This window comes from Lissotriton helveticus, chromosome 1_1 (assembly GCF_964261635.1).
Source record: "Lissotriton helveticus chromosome 1_1, aLisHel1.1, whole genome shotgun sequence".
Lineage (NCBI taxonomy): Eukaryota > Metazoa > Chordata > Amphibia > Caudata > Salamandridae > Lissotriton > Lissotriton helveticus.
The window spans coordinates 2,100,170,133-2,100,187,824 of NC_136057.1; the positions used below are offsets into that span (position 1 = coordinate 2,100,170,133).

At 42.1% G+C, this 17,692-nt stretch overlaps 1 protein-coding gene across 3 annotated transcripts in view; it reads left to right on the plus strand.

Moving 5' to 3' along the window:
- LMO4 (LIM domain only 4) overlaps positions 1 to 13,988 on the plus strand; it is a 39,987-nt gene extending 25,999 nt beyond the window's left edge. For all 3 annotated transcript variants that reach the window (XM_078645932.1, XM_078645945.1, XM_078645940.1), the window contains exons 4-5: positions 2,181 to 2,336; positions 13,275 to 13,988. In XM_078645932.1, coding sequence (XP_078502058.1) covers positions 2,181 to 2,336; positions 13,275 to 13,283 — 165 coding nt within the window. In that variant the 3' untranslated portion in view covers positions 13,284 to 13,988. The remainder of the gene's footprint in view (positions 1 to 2,180; positions 2,337 to 13,274) is intronic.
- The last annotated feature ends 3,704 nt before the right edge of the window (positions 13,989 to 17,692 follow it).

The following is a 17,692-nucleotide window of genomic DNA, read 5'->3' on the forward strand; positions in this document are numbered from 1 at the left end:
AAGTCACACAGACAGCAGTGTGTGCGAATTGCTGCACACCTGTAAGGGATAGTGTTTGGCTGAAGCTCACATTTAAAGCATCACTGCTGCCACTAGGGTACACTGTTGTTATGAACACTTACCTGGAATCCTTCTGGGTGAAAAGGAGGCCTTGCTTCGTTACAATTTGCAGATCTTTGTTACATAGTTGTTAGGTGGTCTCATTTTACGTGACATTCTGGATATTCAGCATGAAGTCCTTTGCATTCTGGGTTTTTTTAGTTCTGTTTGTCTCTCTGTTGTAGGCACATTTAGATCAACATGTCCACAAATGTTGTCTTAAACTCCAAAGTTCACTTGTGGTGTCACACATGACTAAAAACCGATTGACAGCTTAGGCTCATACCTTGATACGCTGGTCAGTTACCTCACAGGGTTGTGTGCAGTTGTTTGGTGTTTATAGACTATATGATGGGCCTAGAATAAAGATGACCTGTGGCCTGCCACTACCAACAAGACTTTCTTCCTTCTTGGAGTCTGTTCTTTGTAGCCATGCTTGCCCAGAATCCTTTACTCGTGAGCAAAGGAGTGCACTTTGTTAAACATTTGTCTTTATACCCCATAGAAGACATGCATGTTTTCATGTTCTAGAGGTCGTTCTTCAATAGTGTACCATATAATGGGATAGAGAGCTTCAACAGTTCAGTTATGCAGCAGTGTATTGTACAATTGGATATAGAACTTCCATATGCCCAGTTATGCTGAGGGGCATTATATAATGGAATATAGAAAACTACCACAGGTCCAGTTATGCAGCAGTGTGCTGTATAATGCGATACAGAACTTCACATGCCCTGTTATGCACCAGTGCATTGTATAAGAGGATATACAACTACCACAGATCCAGTAATGCAGCAGTGCACTGTATAATGGGATATAGAACTACCACCAGCCCAGTTATCCAGCAGTGCATTGTATAATGGGATCTAGAACTTGCACAGGTCCAGTTATGCAGCAGTGTGCTCTATAATGGGACATAGAACTATGACAGGTCCAGTTATGCAGCAGTGCACTGTATAATGGGATATAGAACTACCACCAGCCCAGTTATCCAGCAGTGCATTGTATAATGGGATCTAGAACTTCCACAGGTCCAGTTATGCAGCAGTGTGCTCTATAATGGGATATAGAACTACGGCAGGTCCAGTTATGCAGCAGTGCATTGTATAATGGGATATAGAACTACCACCAGCCCAGTTATCCAGCAGTGCATTGGATAATGGGATCTCGAACTTCCACAGGTCCAGTTATGCAGCAGCATGCTGTATAATGGGATATAGAACTACGGCAAGTCCAGTTATGCAGCAGTGCACTGTATAATGGGATATAGAGCTTTAATGAGTGCTTGATGGGTTGCCGCACCCTCTGAAGAGAGCTATCTGTAATTTCAGTTAGATGTAAATCCAAGCAATGCCAAGCTATCGTTTAGTGTTCCAAGGTTGATAAATGAGTAATAATAACTCCACCTGTTAGTTCCCAGGCTATGTAAATGTATAATTGTGCTATGGAGGACTTTGTAAAAACAAAGATACTTAAATATACTCAATTTGAATTTTTTTGTCTCATAAAAAAAATCAACCTTTTTTAAGCCTTACATTTTCTTGGTAGACTATATTTTTCCAGTGCTTTGCAGAACAAGTGTCATGCTTGACTTTCAAATCAGCAGAAGCATACATCCGGTAGTTCCAAATTGCACATGGCCTCTATGTTGCGGTTGTCCTCAGGAGGATGCCGTAACAACAATTTTCGAGGAGTGTATGCGTCACTTCCTCCTCACTGCACTAGTTGTTCTTCCCTGTGGCCAGGCCTAATGTTGATATTTCACAGCTATCTGGGTTTTCCCTGATTTCAGTGGTTCAAGCCTCACTATCAATTTTAGGAGCATGATTATCCCGAAACATGAATGTTAGGCACTCAACTCTGGTGATTTATCCTCCACTCCACTCCTTTTGCTGATTCTTTGGGTTTTGATGTTGTATTACACTGGGCTTTATATTCTTTTTGGCAATATACTGTCATTTGGTGGCATGTTCATATAACGTCCACTTGAGTTTTTTTCTTGCCCATTTCCATTGCCCTAAATGTATACTTGACCATCCTGCTGTCCGCAATGCCTTAAACCGTGATGTTTTTGCTTTCAGTGTTTTACGTGCTCTACGTGCCGGAATCGGCTGGTTCCCGGAGACAAATTTCACTACATCAACGGCAGTTTATTTTGTGAACACGACAGACCCACAGCTCTCATCAATGGGCACTTGAATTCACTGCAGAGCAGTCCGCTACTGCCAGACCAAAAGGTGAACTTTTATATTCAATATAAGTCGTGTAAAGTCTCTTAACTTTTATCTTGTGCCGTTTGCAAAGGTTCTGCTTCTCTCTCACATCTTAGTTTTTTTTCAGCAACTTAATACTCATGTATATGTGAAAGTGAGCATATTTAAGTATGTAAACTGGACATTTTGTCAAAGATCTGTTTTCTGGGCTTGTGTCTGCATCCTTGGTACATTTCAAAAGGCGAGTGGGTCCTTTTGTATATTTAACTTTCTGGATACGTGAAGTTGTGTGCATTGCCATTTTACGTACACAAAAATAACTTGGCTCTTTCAGTTAACTCTGGATACTCTGCGGTGGCACGGTGCACATTACCTATGTGTATCTTGGTGCAATTGCTTTCCAAAATACCAGATAGGTAAACATTTTGTTGTTGTTGTTGAACTAGCACACAGTAGAAGCTGCATTAGATTTCCCACGTTCAGCCTAAGTAGGCCTTATTGTGCACCAAATCTACAATCTGCTCTGATGCAAAAAATAGTCTGTTTTTTAATTTCCACCCAACTATCAGCTTTGTGGTGAGTGACAACAAATCTGCCAATTGATGCTACCTGCAGTGCTGGTTTTAATGCTGTGCACAATACTAAATCACAGGTAGCACCTTCTAAGAATACGTAATCTTGGAAATAAAAATGCAAGAATACAGGGGCGTGAAACAGGCACTCAGCTGTGCGCCACGAAAGCTCATCATGATACTGCCACTATCGTTATTCGACACAAAATGACCAGAATTTTATGTACCTATGTCCTATTCATCAGTTTCCTCTTTATGATATACTGGTCACCACTTTCAAAACTTGTGAATGAGGAGGAGCGCTTAAATCTTGCTTTAAAGAACGAAGCAGCAAATTATCGATAGTCTTTTATAGCGGATAGCACAAAGAAACGCTTTCTAGCAATGACTACTGATACAACTAATCGGATAACTCGTCATTCTCTAAAGGAATGGATCCAGGTCAATTGAACCAATCAATCATCATAGAAGTGTTCGATAGTTTAGCATGTTAATTCACATCTGGTGAAAATCAAAAACAAGCTAAATGTTGTGGTAAAGTGTGTCTGGCATGTTTGGAAGTAATATAGATTTTCTTGCTTCTATGTCCTTATCCTCAACTACGAAAGGTACTCCTTTTCTCCCCTCTTACGTCAGAATATGTGTATGTTTGGTCAAACAGAATCCTTTATCGGTGTTCAAAGGCCTAAAGAGCGACAGTCTAATGAACCATTGTACAGCGAGTAAAAAAGTGAACCCTATGGCAAAGACAGCTGGGAGGAAATGTTTGTTGAGGTCCCAGTTGGTGCTTTTAGAAATGGATTAAAAGTTGAGCAGTGGAGAATGGCCTACACCCGCCTGTCTGCTTGCTTTGTTGGTGTGAGGAACATAGACCATGGTAGATTGTAATCACTTGTAAAGCAGGTCTTCATATTAGGCGTGAGCTGGCTGAATGATGGTACTTATTGAAATAGGGAGGTATGTTGTGTTTTTTTGTCTGGATCTCAAAGAAATTCATTTTCCATTGGCTTGCTGTGACAAATCTTGCACATTAGAAATAAGGCTAAACCACATGAAATGATACAGGTCAAAGTAAGTCAGACTGGTGTGGCTATAGTAGAGTTCTTCTAAGCTCTGCATCTATGGTAGCAAACTTACCCAATCTTTTTTTTTTTTTGGGTTGGAGAACCAAAGTACTTTTTTATATATACAAAACGCCTAAAGGCTAGATGTGCTGTAAGGATGGTGATGTTGTGATTCCAAGTTGTCCGGATTTGCTACACACTTGAAACCCTGATTACTGGTAGGACTAGACCATGGTGGTCTGGAGACCCAGGGTTTCAGCTATCAGGTCTGAGGGTTAGGGAAGAGGTAGCTGTTCCTTGTAAAGGATCTGCAACTTTGCTGTCTGGCAACTCTGACTCCCATGTATACTTGGGCTGAGTCCCATCATGTTCTCTACCTATCCCATGATTGATTCATCCTCCAGGTAGTTGTAACATTTGTTGCAACATGTGGACTGGACGCCTTCCTGGCGATACATCCATGATGTCAGACTTCTTCACAAAGGTTGTACTTACGAGACTGGAACGAATAAGCAAGTTAGAGGTGTCTGAATTGCTTTGAAAGCATTTTCATGCCCAGTGGACAGTTGTTCACCTGAAGGAGTTGAAATCATGAATACATTTGCTTATGGGAAGAGTAAAGTGCACATGAGCACCAGTTAGAGCATTTATACTTTCAGACTTCAACCTGTGACCCGTACATTAATCGATGTGTCAGAACCGAAATTTGAAATCATCATTTATCTCCAGGGTTATTTTGTGATAACACAAGCTGTTCTGCTTCCATTCTCCACATCCTCTTTATTGTGACACTCGGGAACTGATCTGGAACACCTACATCACGGCATCTGATGAATCTCCCTCAGTAGAGTATGAAAGCATTGCACCCTTTCATTTTGAATATGATGATGGGGAAAACATTGAATTTGTAGCCGAATTTCAAAGAGACGCATAGAGATTACGATAAAGGCATCTTCTTGGATGATGGGTCGGTAATTTTTCAGACAAGGAAAGTGGCCTCTGATATCATGAGTTTTGAGAACCCCAGCTCTTTTTGAATGGACAATTTCGATCCATTTTAATATTTTCATTTCTTGGCACTGCGAGCAAATGCGCTTTGATAACTGCTGCGCCTAATTTGTAACAATTACTGTCAAGCTCGCGCGGAGACCGCTCGCTCCACCCTGGTTCAGGAACGAGTGAATAGATGACTCCTGCACCCAATTTTATTCACATCATATTTCATACTGATTATGTATTGATGACATTGATTCATTTACTCTTTAGTGCACCACTTGCATCGATATTAAATCTTATTGACCACCGCCGAATTTTAATTTCAGATTGCTGATAGATTTTTCCATCAGCTCTGATGGTATATTTGACTTTTCCATCATTAACTCAGGCAATCGCATGGCACTGAGTTATTGCGTTGAAACAAAAAGTGTACACTTCAGATGTAATTCTTTATAGATTTACAAGGGGTAATGCCTCTACTAGGGATTCCAAAACTAACATTTATGTGCAAAAATCGCTCAGTGGTACAAAAATCCCTGAAACATGTCGACTCTTCCTCAGCACTACATCAGAAAGAAGTTTGTTTCGGACATGCTTTCACGTACAAATGCGATGTCCTCACTTTACTTAGTGGTAATCCACTTTGGATAAGCTGTTTTTTTTTTTTTTTTACTTTAGTCGCATTATTTTATGTTTATTTTCTGCAGTGAAAACACTCTGCAAATGCTTAGGGTTGCTCTAGCACTTCCTTTTATGACATTGCTATCCAATTTCAAACTATAGACCTTTACCAAGGAATACCCAACGTCTTTCCATGAGGCTTGGAGTTGTACCTGATTTTACGCTGCCTCTGTTACTTATTGTATATTCATGTATTATGGCTACTCCTATAGCCTGGCGTGGCCCTGGCAGTCATGATAAGTGTCGGACACTCCTAAATTAAGCCATCCTTCCATGAAGTCACATAAGCTGCCATTTTGAGTTTTACAAGTGAACATGACTCGACATTACTTCTTCTGCAGTGTTTTTTTTTTTTGTGGTTTTTGATAGAAGTGCGGTTACTTTCAGCTTTCACCATCCATCTGCCTCTGTAATTCCTACTTGTCAGGGATGGGTTAGATGTGGTCATTTTAGTGCTTTACATAATGTCACTATGTTCCTGTGATGTTCTTATACTTTCAAAATGGACCGTGCAGCATATGCATCAAGTAAAATACATTTCACAGAATTTAAAATCCCAAATGTCAGTTCAGCACTCCTTTTCACACATTTTAATCATGGTTCTGCTTAGATTTGTTTCAGGACCTGTCTCTATAATTTTACACATAATGGGTCCTCTCCTACTCCCCATCGGTACTTGCCTTCTTGGTAAAATGAAATTCTGTTCTACAGTGTGATTTAGCACATTCCTTTCTTTTGGGTAGGCAAGCCCCACCCACTCCCCTCTTCTCTTTCTGATGTCACTCAAGTAACCTATCTCTTTGATGGTTTTCGACAGGTATTGCTGAATAGTACAGATTTACCAGCATGCTCATTTATCCACTGCTATGAAACCGATGCTTAAATCCTGTTTTCATCCCCTACCCTTTCTTCCTTGCTCCACCCCAACATAATCCCCCGCAAACATGCATAGTGAATTTTCTCGTCATCACCATTGTGATAATCCAATCTGAAATATTCTCGGTCTGTGTCTCTTCTGTCTTTGAACATGTTCCCAGTCCTCTCCCAGTGCATATGTTGTTGGGTACAGAGTTATGTACTTGTAGGTAGGAACTTGTCCCATAGTGGCACTTGTCTCAATTTAAAGTTGTTAATTCTATCCATCCCGTTGGCTTTTGGAGCTGGTGGCTATCTAGCACCAAACGTCTGGGCAAATCCAATCAAAGTAATCTACAAAGGCCTTTATTGAAATTGATCTCTGAAACAAAGGTGCAAAACAGTGTAAATAAGCAATGAGTGTAATTAACCACGTGCTCAAATAAGCCACTTAGTGGAATAATATACGATTTCCTGGAATATTAGAGCCAATCCTACAACACAATATTGAAAAATGCAGTAATTAATTGGGCTAAACCGTACTTCACGTTTTCATTTTAGAAGTGTGGACATCTGATTCCATAGACCCTGACTGTTAAAAATAGTAAGAAATCTCCGTTGTGCACGAAGCAGGCATAGCTGTATGGTCACATAGGTATTTTATTTTAGTTTGTGCTTGGCTTAATCGACCAACTCGTTTGCAGCAGAATTTGCTTTTCAGCGGGTAAATTGATAAGCTACTTGTTTTAGTACTTTTAAGACTTTTGGGTGCAAACCGTATACAAATAAAATTACAATTGGTCATTAAAACCTTATAATCCCATATGTCAGTGTGCTGCAGTTGTGACTTGCTGGTAAGATCAGCATACAACTCAGGATGCTAGACCTGCTGTATACAGATGAATCCGAGGATTTCTGCTTTAAGTTCCACAGGAACTCCATTAGTAACATAAGATGGCATTACGACAGGTAGTGGTCATGGGGATTAAAAAGTGCACTCTACTTATGACTTTTCTCTTCATTTTGGCCGGGCGACTATTGATCGCCAAACCATATTTATTAAATGAAATCAATTCCTCTGTGGTCCTAATGGGCAGGAACTGTGTTTATAATGGACTCTGACAAGTTTTATGGAGATCTAAAATGCCATTGTGTGAGTGGGATCAAGGCTGAGAGTTGGCAAGAGTACAAGCCATGCACTTCAGCCAGTGCACGTCTTTAATGTTTTTTTCGACGAACTTTAAAATATCAAATAGAAAGGTTAGACTTCCTGCTTATCCTGTGAGATATATGCATTACAACCACACCACCTCCATTAGCTTCTCATGTGCTTCCTGGATCTGACCATGCTTTTCCACTTCACTGATGATGCTGTTTCATCACAATACTGGTCTGAAAATTCCTGTCCATACAGTGCTCAAAGTAGAATACTAGGCCACCATGGCTACTTACAGGGGAGTGAGTGGCCACACATTAAAACACACACTGAACTGCTCGATTGTGCCCAGAACTGGCGCCTTTCTCCTACATCTTTTTATTCACTGTATTGTTTCTTCTCTTTTTTAATATATTGTGTTCTTACCTGGCATAGTTGGTAATGTCTCTTTGTGTTTGTTTTGCCCTTTACTTATTGTTCTTTGAATATGGCAACCCACCCTCTGAAAGATAAACCTGACCCTAGTGGAGGTTCTGGGTGTAGATGGCAATAGTGACGCGTGCAAATGTTAAAGTTAGACCATTTTGAATTATTCTAGGTGAATCCCATTTCATTGTTTTTGCGCATTTGCACCATTGCTGACAGTGATCCTTCTTGTGCAAATCCTCTTTAACCTCGCCATAAAGCAGACGAATGGCCTCGACTGCTAGAACACTTTTCCCTCAGAGAAGGCGCACTATTAACCCCAGGCATGTTTCATTCTGTGCCTCGTCAGTTTGCTCCAGCTTGACTGGCTTTGGCACAGTGAGCTCAGGACCCATCGCCCAGAATATGCATACAAATCAGTGTAACGCTCTTGCCACAAAAGGAATGGATGTTTTGGCACAGGCAAGCTAAAATGAGGGGATGGAAGGCATCCAGAGTAATTATCCACGGTTCAAATTACATTGAACATCTCTATCAATTTCTTGCTGCCTAAGGGGCATATGAGTATGTACATGTCTGCAGTAACCCAGACTGAAGGCATTCACGTTCAGCACCGTAGCATTTTGATTGGCTAGGTTATAGTATTTTGTGAGTAGCTGAGCAATACCTTCCAAAATTGGCATAATTCATGCCCAGTGTTGCTTCACCACATTTTCTGTGTTTGACGTGGTTGGGTAAATTGATTGCGATAATTATGACCGCGCTGATCCTCGAAGCTAAGCACCCAGACTACAAGATAGAATATCTTGTACAGTTTTGCATAACTCCTGAGTTTGAGGGAGACGTGTAAACTACTGTGCCCTCTACATTGCTGTATATTGGTATACAATACAGCCAACATACCTTTATCCAAAGGTCTGGCTGAATGAAGTTGATGTGGTTGACACAAAACTGGCCAAAATGATGATCGACCGAGCAAGGTGGTGACTTGTGATTGGCCTAGTGTCGGAAGGGATGGTTCATGTGCGTATTGTTTCACAGGAGTACTCCATACCAGAAATAACAAGGCCCTGTGTTTTCAACGTGCAATGCTCTTCTGCTTGTAAAAGGCTAATGGACTTCATTCAGTTCAACTTCAGGCTTCAATATCTGCTGGAATGATAGTCTTGTTGACTGCTTCAGGGATAATAAAGACCTCCTTTGCCATCCTTGCATCATCCTAGTCCTAAAACGAGGCTCCCATATTACTCCTTTTATTTCAGAGTGGATACATAGATTTAGAAACAAGACCGATGCAACCCTGTAGCAAAATATATCTCCAGGGAGTTTTCTCCTTAACCTTGTTCAAACTCTTCCCATCATGTATATTTGTTGTTTCTATAGCCTTGAGGTACACAGCAGCTGCAGGACCAAGTACCCGCATGTCGGAGCTTTTAAACAGCTGGACCAGAATGTGACTGCAAGGGCCACGTTAATTGTTGCGGTAATACCACCCCAGCAAATACTGCTGCCACGGAGTGCGGTATTACAGCACCGTTCTGAGTTCCACGCTTCAGAGTGGGTTAGAATGCAGTAATACCACGTTTTCCCACTTATTTCAATGTGTAAAACTTTTAGGTTTTATCTTGCAAAAACGTGCAGTGGAAAACCTGCAAGTGAGCTAATTACCACTCGATTTGTAATCCCGGTTTAAGCCGAACCTGGTTTTAGGTGGGATTTTAAATAAGGCCATAAATATCAAATGCAGGGTTGAAGGCGTGTTCGCTCACAGGCAGCCGTGCTGGAGCAGCTTCGTATAGAGTTCCTCGTGCACACTCCGGAAACAGTTCTCATGAAGGTTACTATACGTGTGCGCGGTGGAATGCCGCTTAATTAACCATGGATTTGTTTATTGAAGCCCAAGTTATAATGGATTGCGTGGGGCGGTGCACAGGCCCACCATGAGAACATTTTAACGATTTCAAGCTTCTGTTTGCCCCCCTCCTCCAGTAAGCAAAGCTTACATTTTTAGCATTTCACGGTAGCGCTTTTTTTCCACAGTTCTGTTTTTTATTGTCTGGCCGGCCTCATAACAGGAGGAGCATTCCTTCAGGTTTTGTGCTCGCGAGAAAGGTCATTTTCTCACAAAATGACTGAAGGGAGGAAGTAGCCCACGAAGAGCGCTGTAACCCCGAAATATCTGCCGAAGTAAATCTAGCCGCCAGCCCACTGCGAGCCTGATTGTGTTTTGCAAACAGGATGTGGTGGGTAAAGCGCGGCCAGGCCCACGGCAGTAATTGGGGTCCGTGGGGTTGAGCACCCGCACCGAGCCGCGGGGCGTGCCCGCGCCCCTGCGCCGCGGATCCTGGGTGGTATTCCACCCCACCGACTGGTAGGTTTGGAAGGACACTTTTAATTGCAAACGGCGACACACAATGCTCTCTCACCCCGCTGCCTCCATTTTATGATTTTTTTTTATATATAACAAACCCTGGCCTCACACAGAGGAGATTGTAGCGTCACCTGCTTGAAAACGGAGACCTGCTCTCAAAGAAACGCCCCCAGCAATCTCACAGATCATTACACACACTTTTCAAGCTTTTCGTTTTTCTGCAGCGCCCATTAACTGCGGATAAATATGAAGTGATCTTTGCTTTTTTCCCCCTTTTTTCCGTCCTGGTAGTGCTTGTAAAAATGGAGTGTCTTCTAGTTTACATGTCACTCTGCAATTCCCTTGCAGTTCCGTAATGGGTGTTGTCTGTGTCCACAGTGTAGGACATTTGATGCTCATTTATTGAATATGCTTACCGGCTGCTACCTAATCTCTTTGTTCTGGACAGACAAATTACCTTTCTCACACTGAGCTTCAACCCCAGGGAATTAAACTTCCAAGCTTCAAGCGCTTTAATTAGCTCGAAAGTGTGTGCGTGGAGGGGGAGGGGGAGGGGGGGGGGCGTTAGCAGTGGACGGTGCGCGGTGTGCAACTTGGATGAAGTAAATGCAAAAAGAACGCCGGGAAAGCTCTAGATGGACTTTCAAACCCATAAAGTTCAGATGAATGGTATTCCTTTTCAATAATTACAGGCATTACAGGGCGTGGAAGTCCACCCCAGTTGCCGGGGCCTGGAGTTTTACCCAGCTTGGCATTTTTAATTATCTCAATTCATTACCACCTCCATGTGAAGGCTCATGGTTCTATAATTCTTTGCTCAAGTTACATTAGCTAACATTGCAAAAGAAGAGTTTCAAATGAAAAAATACCAAAATAGGATATGAAGGTTCTGTGTGAATTAACTCCCCTGTCTCTGAACACACTTTTTCAGAGACCACATAAGGATGCAAACCTCAGTAGATTGTATTTGTATAGTTGACGCTCTTGCATTTTTTTCAGTACATCTCTTTAATTGGAAGGAAGTTTCAGATGACTTTTTAGGCCATACCCTTTCTCCTTTGTTTCAATTCAACAACATTACCACTGTGCATGGTGTTACTCTACAGTGGTGCTAAATGCAAACAATTACTTTATGATCCAAATGTATTATTTTATTTTTTTTACTTTTTGAAACGTTAGAAGCACTTCTCCGGTCAGGAAAGCACGGATTTTGTTTCACAGAGACCTTTTCCTCATTTTTGACATTTTTGTGGCACCCTCAAATGATTGGCCTGATTTGAACAAGCTGATGAGGTTTGCCCCTTACGAAAGAAGACACTTTGCCATGCCCTGGTTTGTAGGCCAAAGAGATAACTTTGCAAGATACTTTATTTTCCCCTGGAAAACACTGAAGAACTAGGATGTGGGTTAAGAGGGGATCCCCAACAACTAAGCGAGCTTCTGAAGCACTTCAACGCCTCGTCAGGGGTAGCAAGTGGAATATAAAAGCAATTTAATTTAAACCTGCTGTGGACACAAAATATACACCGCAAATCAATACAACGAGCTTGCTTAATCTAAGTGAAAATTGCAAATGTCTTCATAGATGCTCCTCTGGCCTCTGGATTAAAGGTAGGTTCTGGTTTTGGTAGTGTTAGCCTCAGGTGGCAGCCCTGTCCTGGCTGTTAAAGGGATTAATGCCATTTTAGTAACAGATGTTTCTCTGGTTTTGCTGAAGCATTGCCGAGTCAGAGTTCTTCAGGCCATATTGTAGCAGGCCACAGATCCGATCATTCTCCTATTACCTTTGCGTAATTCATGTCATCCAACGGCTGACTATCAAGTCTCACGCACCGATAACATGCTATACTGGAGACCTCAGAATAGAAGGCTGAAGCCGGATGATTAGACTGGTCTTCAGCCTGCGTGCAATATCAACATTTTTGACATTTAAAAACGCACTGCCAAACTTCTATAACTTTCACTAAAAATGATGCTGCATTTTCTACCAAATATGTCATATGAAATTTGCTCAGTGAAGATTACTTTTGTACCTAATAATGGCTTGCCTCTTCATATGATCTCCCTGCTTTTTGATTTCTCTAATTCCATTTCTTCTTAGTTACTTTTTGGTTTAATGAATTCGCTTTCACTGGTTTGTGTTTTGACTGTTTTACACCAAAAGGTATTCTAAGCTATAGTTACTGTTTTACCTTTGACATGTGCTGTTCATTTGATAACATAGCTTTATGGATCACTATAGCAGGGTATATATACCCTCCCTGAAAGGCCACTTCTCGTTTGCCTCCTGCCAAATAAGTGCCTCCCGCTGAGCTAAACTGGAAGTCTGTTATGTCCAGCAAGATATTTACACATTAGATTAACATTAAAAACAACTATTGAAAATACTCAGTGAGTGGAGGAGGAAACCTCGTATTCTAGCCCTTAGCTCCTTCTCACACTCTACCTCACTCGAAATCGAGAGGCAGCGTTTAAATACTATGGCATTAAATTGTGGGTGTAAACTGTCTTACTCTAGTGTTTTAGGCCAGTGCCACTCCATTGCCTTCAGATATAAATATTAAAATAAAAAGTGGAATGGAGCTGGCAGGGGCACTGCCTGCCATAAAATGCATTCAACGTGTATGTTAAATCCTACAGGGTCTTACAAATGCAATCCAGCCCCATAGGATGGCCCTTAGAGTTGGCACATCCTAGATTTAAATATTTCCTCTGCCTTAGATTTGAGTTCTATAATTTATGCCTGAAGTGGATTGAAATAACATAAACTCCTTTACGTGTGTTGTGTTGGGCCGCACATGCAACACTGACGCTAAATTCTCCCATTTTTCTGTTTTCCAGGTCTGTTAAAAGGTCAGAGGAATGAGAAATGTGTGCCTTCATCTCAGATTTTGTTCATCGCAGATGGATGCCATGTGTCTCCCGCGGACGAGTCGAGTCACCTTTGTAGCTGGCCGCCGCGCCGGCTCCATGCCATTGCACCTTTACTCTTGACTGCCCTCCCCACGTTTTTCGGTGTATTTCAAATGACTGAAGACGAGCATTACGGACTCTATGAACCTGTGCTAATGGGAGACTGTCGAGCAACCGCAGAAGAGATCCACCGAGGACATTTTGAGGGAAAAAATGACTAATGACGCTAATTAAAGCAAGCATCGAAATCGGAGTCCCTACCCTTGCTATCAATTAGCAGGGCACGGGCCAGGGCGCGCACCCCCTGTTTTTACCTTGACAACATTCTCTTCGCTCTTTGTATATTTAAGTGTTGTAAGGAAACGTGTTTCAATCAAACTGAACATAAGATAAAAGAAGATCTGTGGCTTTTGTGGTACCCCGTCACAATCACGTCTATCTAGCTCTGTAAAATACAATCTATGTATGCATGTACCTGTTTTCATCAAATGTTGCTACTTCCCATACTAAAAATGGCTCATAGCAGCTACTGTGTAGAAATTTTCACCTACTTGCTGAATGAAGACAAATCTTTTATTTGTGATATTTTCTGAGGCATTTGCTCTAGTATGGTGTATTTAAATAATAAAAATCTAAAAGGAAGTGATTTTGTTGGTTTGTTGACTAAATCTAATTGTAGTACTTTAGATCTTCAATTGCAGCTATTTATGCGAGTTTGGAAAGTTCCATTGTTTGATGGCAGCATCTGAGGAGTTTGCCCTATAAGCATGTAGCGTTTTAACTAGCAGCCTAGTGAATTCTACAACTTGTATTTTCACTTTTATTATTGCAAGCATGGACTTAAAGCTCTGTGTTGAAAGTGCAGTTTCTTAAAGAGCCAAAACTTGCTGAGTGTGTCCTACATGACTTTGTCCACTTGGCAGCTCTGAATTTAGGTTCCACTTTTATTTGGTTAGCTACTGAAGGGAATTAATAAAGTTTCTACACAATAGGTTTCCAGTAAACTGATGGCTAATTGATTCTAATGGGAAGGCTACTGAACTAGTTATGTTTGTTTCCTGCATCAATATGGCCAGGGAGTCGCTGATGTCACATGGGTACTCACCATTACCTACCAAACATCAATGTCCAAGACAATGTCATGAGCCCATTCCTTATTTCTTTGGGTTAAGGGTTGTAAAACCCATGGCCGTATTTATTATTTTTACACACAAAACATTTTACAGTAACATTTTGCACAGTAACCACATTATTTACATCTTGCTTACAAATGAGAACTAGCCTTAACAGACCCCAGTACATGAGAATCACCTAACCATAACTAGTCTGTTCCTATGCAACCAACAAAGCTCCATAACCGTTCAGTGTGAGATGAAGACTGGCTCTGTGCCCCTTCTACTTGCACCTCCTCGGTCTCAAAGGATGGGGGCCCTCCTTGTGAGCGGGCCCCACCTTCCCTCTCCCATACTAGGAGCTCTCCCGCCTCAGGAGTTCTTGTGCAGGGGGCCCGGCTGCCCTTAGGATACCTACTGTGGGCACCCCTTACACCCATTTTCCTCGTCCCCCAAGGGCCAGTGCTAGCTTGTGACCAAATGCTCCTGCATGGATGGTTGATAGATAAAGTAAGCTTGTCAGCGACCGCCTGAACCCCGCGCCCCTGCAGCCTCCTTTCAGCTAGGTGGGAGCACACACTGAAGGGTCCAGGGATGCTGATGTTAAATTTGGTATAAAAAGGATGCCGTAAAGGGACCCTAAGTGCACCCCTGCCCCTAATATTGACCTCACCCGCCCCAGCTTAAATACAACAACTCAGAGAAAACACAATACATTGAATGCTGAAAGAAAAGTGTTAAGCATGACATTATATACATACTGATAAATTCCTGTAAAAGAAAACGTAGTTATCTGTACATTTCTAACCTTCGCTATCGTAAGCCCCTCCTTGGACACTCTGCTCTGGGGATGGTGGGTGGGGGAATACGGTCTAGCCCGGGCGACAGGGCATTACGAGGGGAGGGGGCCCAGCAGTGGGTGATTGCCATTGGGGGGGGGGGGGTTGTCGGGGGCAGAGAAGTTACCTTGTTCTCTTTGACAGCGAGCAAGAACCAAGAGACGTGCTCGCCCTCTGCTATGCCGTCACCTGGTGGCGATGTGGTATGGTGTACTACTGCATGACCGTTTACTCCTCTAACCCTGATGAATTTGCCCAAAAATATTTGGGTAATGAAACTTGTGTTGGCTACTCATTGCATTTTGGTCTGAACATGTAAATTGGCTTTTAATCATGTGCCAAGGGACTATACATTGAAATGTAATTGGGGGGCCTTTCAAACTAATATTTATGGTACCATACAGAGAGTGAAGCATGAACAACGTTTTATTTTTTAGGGGTCGGGGTGGACCTTGTACACATAACAGGACATTAGTACAGAAGCTATATTCATTTAAACTTCACCACACTTAACCTTTTACAAGTAGACTCCAGATGGGTGGGTTTTCCTGTTCTAATAGGAAAGTGCTGATGATCACAAACTGAGCCAGTTATTAGCACAACCCAGCAAGCTCTTGGTAGTCCCTCCCACGAGACACACATACACATATATGTGTATATATATATAGTCAGTTGCGAAACGCGTTGGTTAATTTTGCTATGCTGGAGTGATTACAACGAAATAAAAAGAAGATTGGGACAAACTTCGTGAGTGCAGACTTATTCTTCTTTTAAGGAGATTTGTGTTTTATATATATATATATATATATATATATATATATATATATTTTTTTTTTTTACCAAATAAAGTTTTGTTGTCCTTGATGAAACCGGTTTTCACTCCTGTACCCTCCCCTTATGTCTGCATGTTTTAAAAGACCGTACAATATTAGGATGATTTCACCGTGTTTGGGAGAATGGGGCTTTATGGTTTTTGATAGATGTAACATAGTCTAACATTGTCATGTGAACCCAAGAAGTAGTAACACATGCAAAAACCAGTTGGTACAAATTACCGCAAGGTATCTGCACGTGTCCTTGCATGAATATAACCATGGATGTTTGTAACTGAGAATACCCAGAAATGGTTTTGTTCCCATTTCCCACATGCTATTAACCCTAGCGCTTTTTTTGTCAGGGCAATTATCACCAGCTAAAAATTGCTTCTAAGATCCTGTGCAAAAGGTATTGGAGCAAGAGCAATTTGCCCTCTGCTCTACATGGGCGCAAGTGCTAAATAGATGTTCAATTGGCTTGTCATACATGTACCCCTCGCAATTGCTGAAGCACCTTAGGGGATGGGTAACATGCTAGACAATAGAACAGGCTTTTAGTTGATCAGGTGGGACAGTCAAAATAAACCCAGTGGAGGATTGCTAATAATGTTTTAGAGTTCTCACACACTTTCTCTTATGCCTAATACACTTGATCTACACACAAAATCCATGCCTTTCCACCTTTCCTGCTCACCAATGTGCTCCTATACAGAACGTGTTTCTCATTATGCTCCAGGTCCTTCGAAAACTTTCTCCCCTTGCCGAGGCTTGCTCTCCTGTCGCCCTTCCTGTAGCGAATTTCTTCTGTTCAGGTGACCTTAATGTTTGGCTTGATGTGGCGAAAGCCTCAAATTGTGCCTTACTCATTAATTTTCTCACTGCCATTGGCCTCACTCAATTATCAGCTCAACTATGCATAGTGCAGGTCACATGCTTGACCCCAATTGTACCTCCGGCCCTTGGCTTACTGTTGAGCAGCCTGTCACGATGATCTGGCCTTTCAATTCGCCATCCCCATTGCTGTTATTAGTACCCCTTTCTGCACCACTACCGCTCACCTACCCTTTACCTGAATGACTTATGCTTGGAGCAGGATCACTTGTGCAAATTGGCGGGAAGTGCTTAACGCTAACCTAGCGTCACTTCCCCTTCACGCTTGGGTTCTTCCAGCTTCAGACCCCTTCCACTCCTGCCTCATTCCCAGGGCAGCTCAGCTGGTTCTTGTCAAGTAGACTTGGCACACCCTTCTGGCACCCTCCGCCTCTTTGTTCACACCAGTCCTGCCCACTGCCAAGATTGAATGTAAAAGAGCGGAGCGTCTGTGGACAGCCTCATAGTTTCAATTATTTGAAACTGCTTCAAAAAGTTCTCCCAGCTCTCCCGCCTAATTACAGACAAACAGTTGATTGGTCAGGCCTGTAATTTAACTCAAAAAGATTAGTACGACTCTTTACTTGTATCTTGGACTCCCAAAAAGTCTCATGCTCCAGTTGAAAGCCAAAATTCAGCTGCAAGACTCCTAAGAGCCCTGGCTTCACCCTCCATCCCTCATAAGCCTTCTTTATTGCACTGATTCCCTG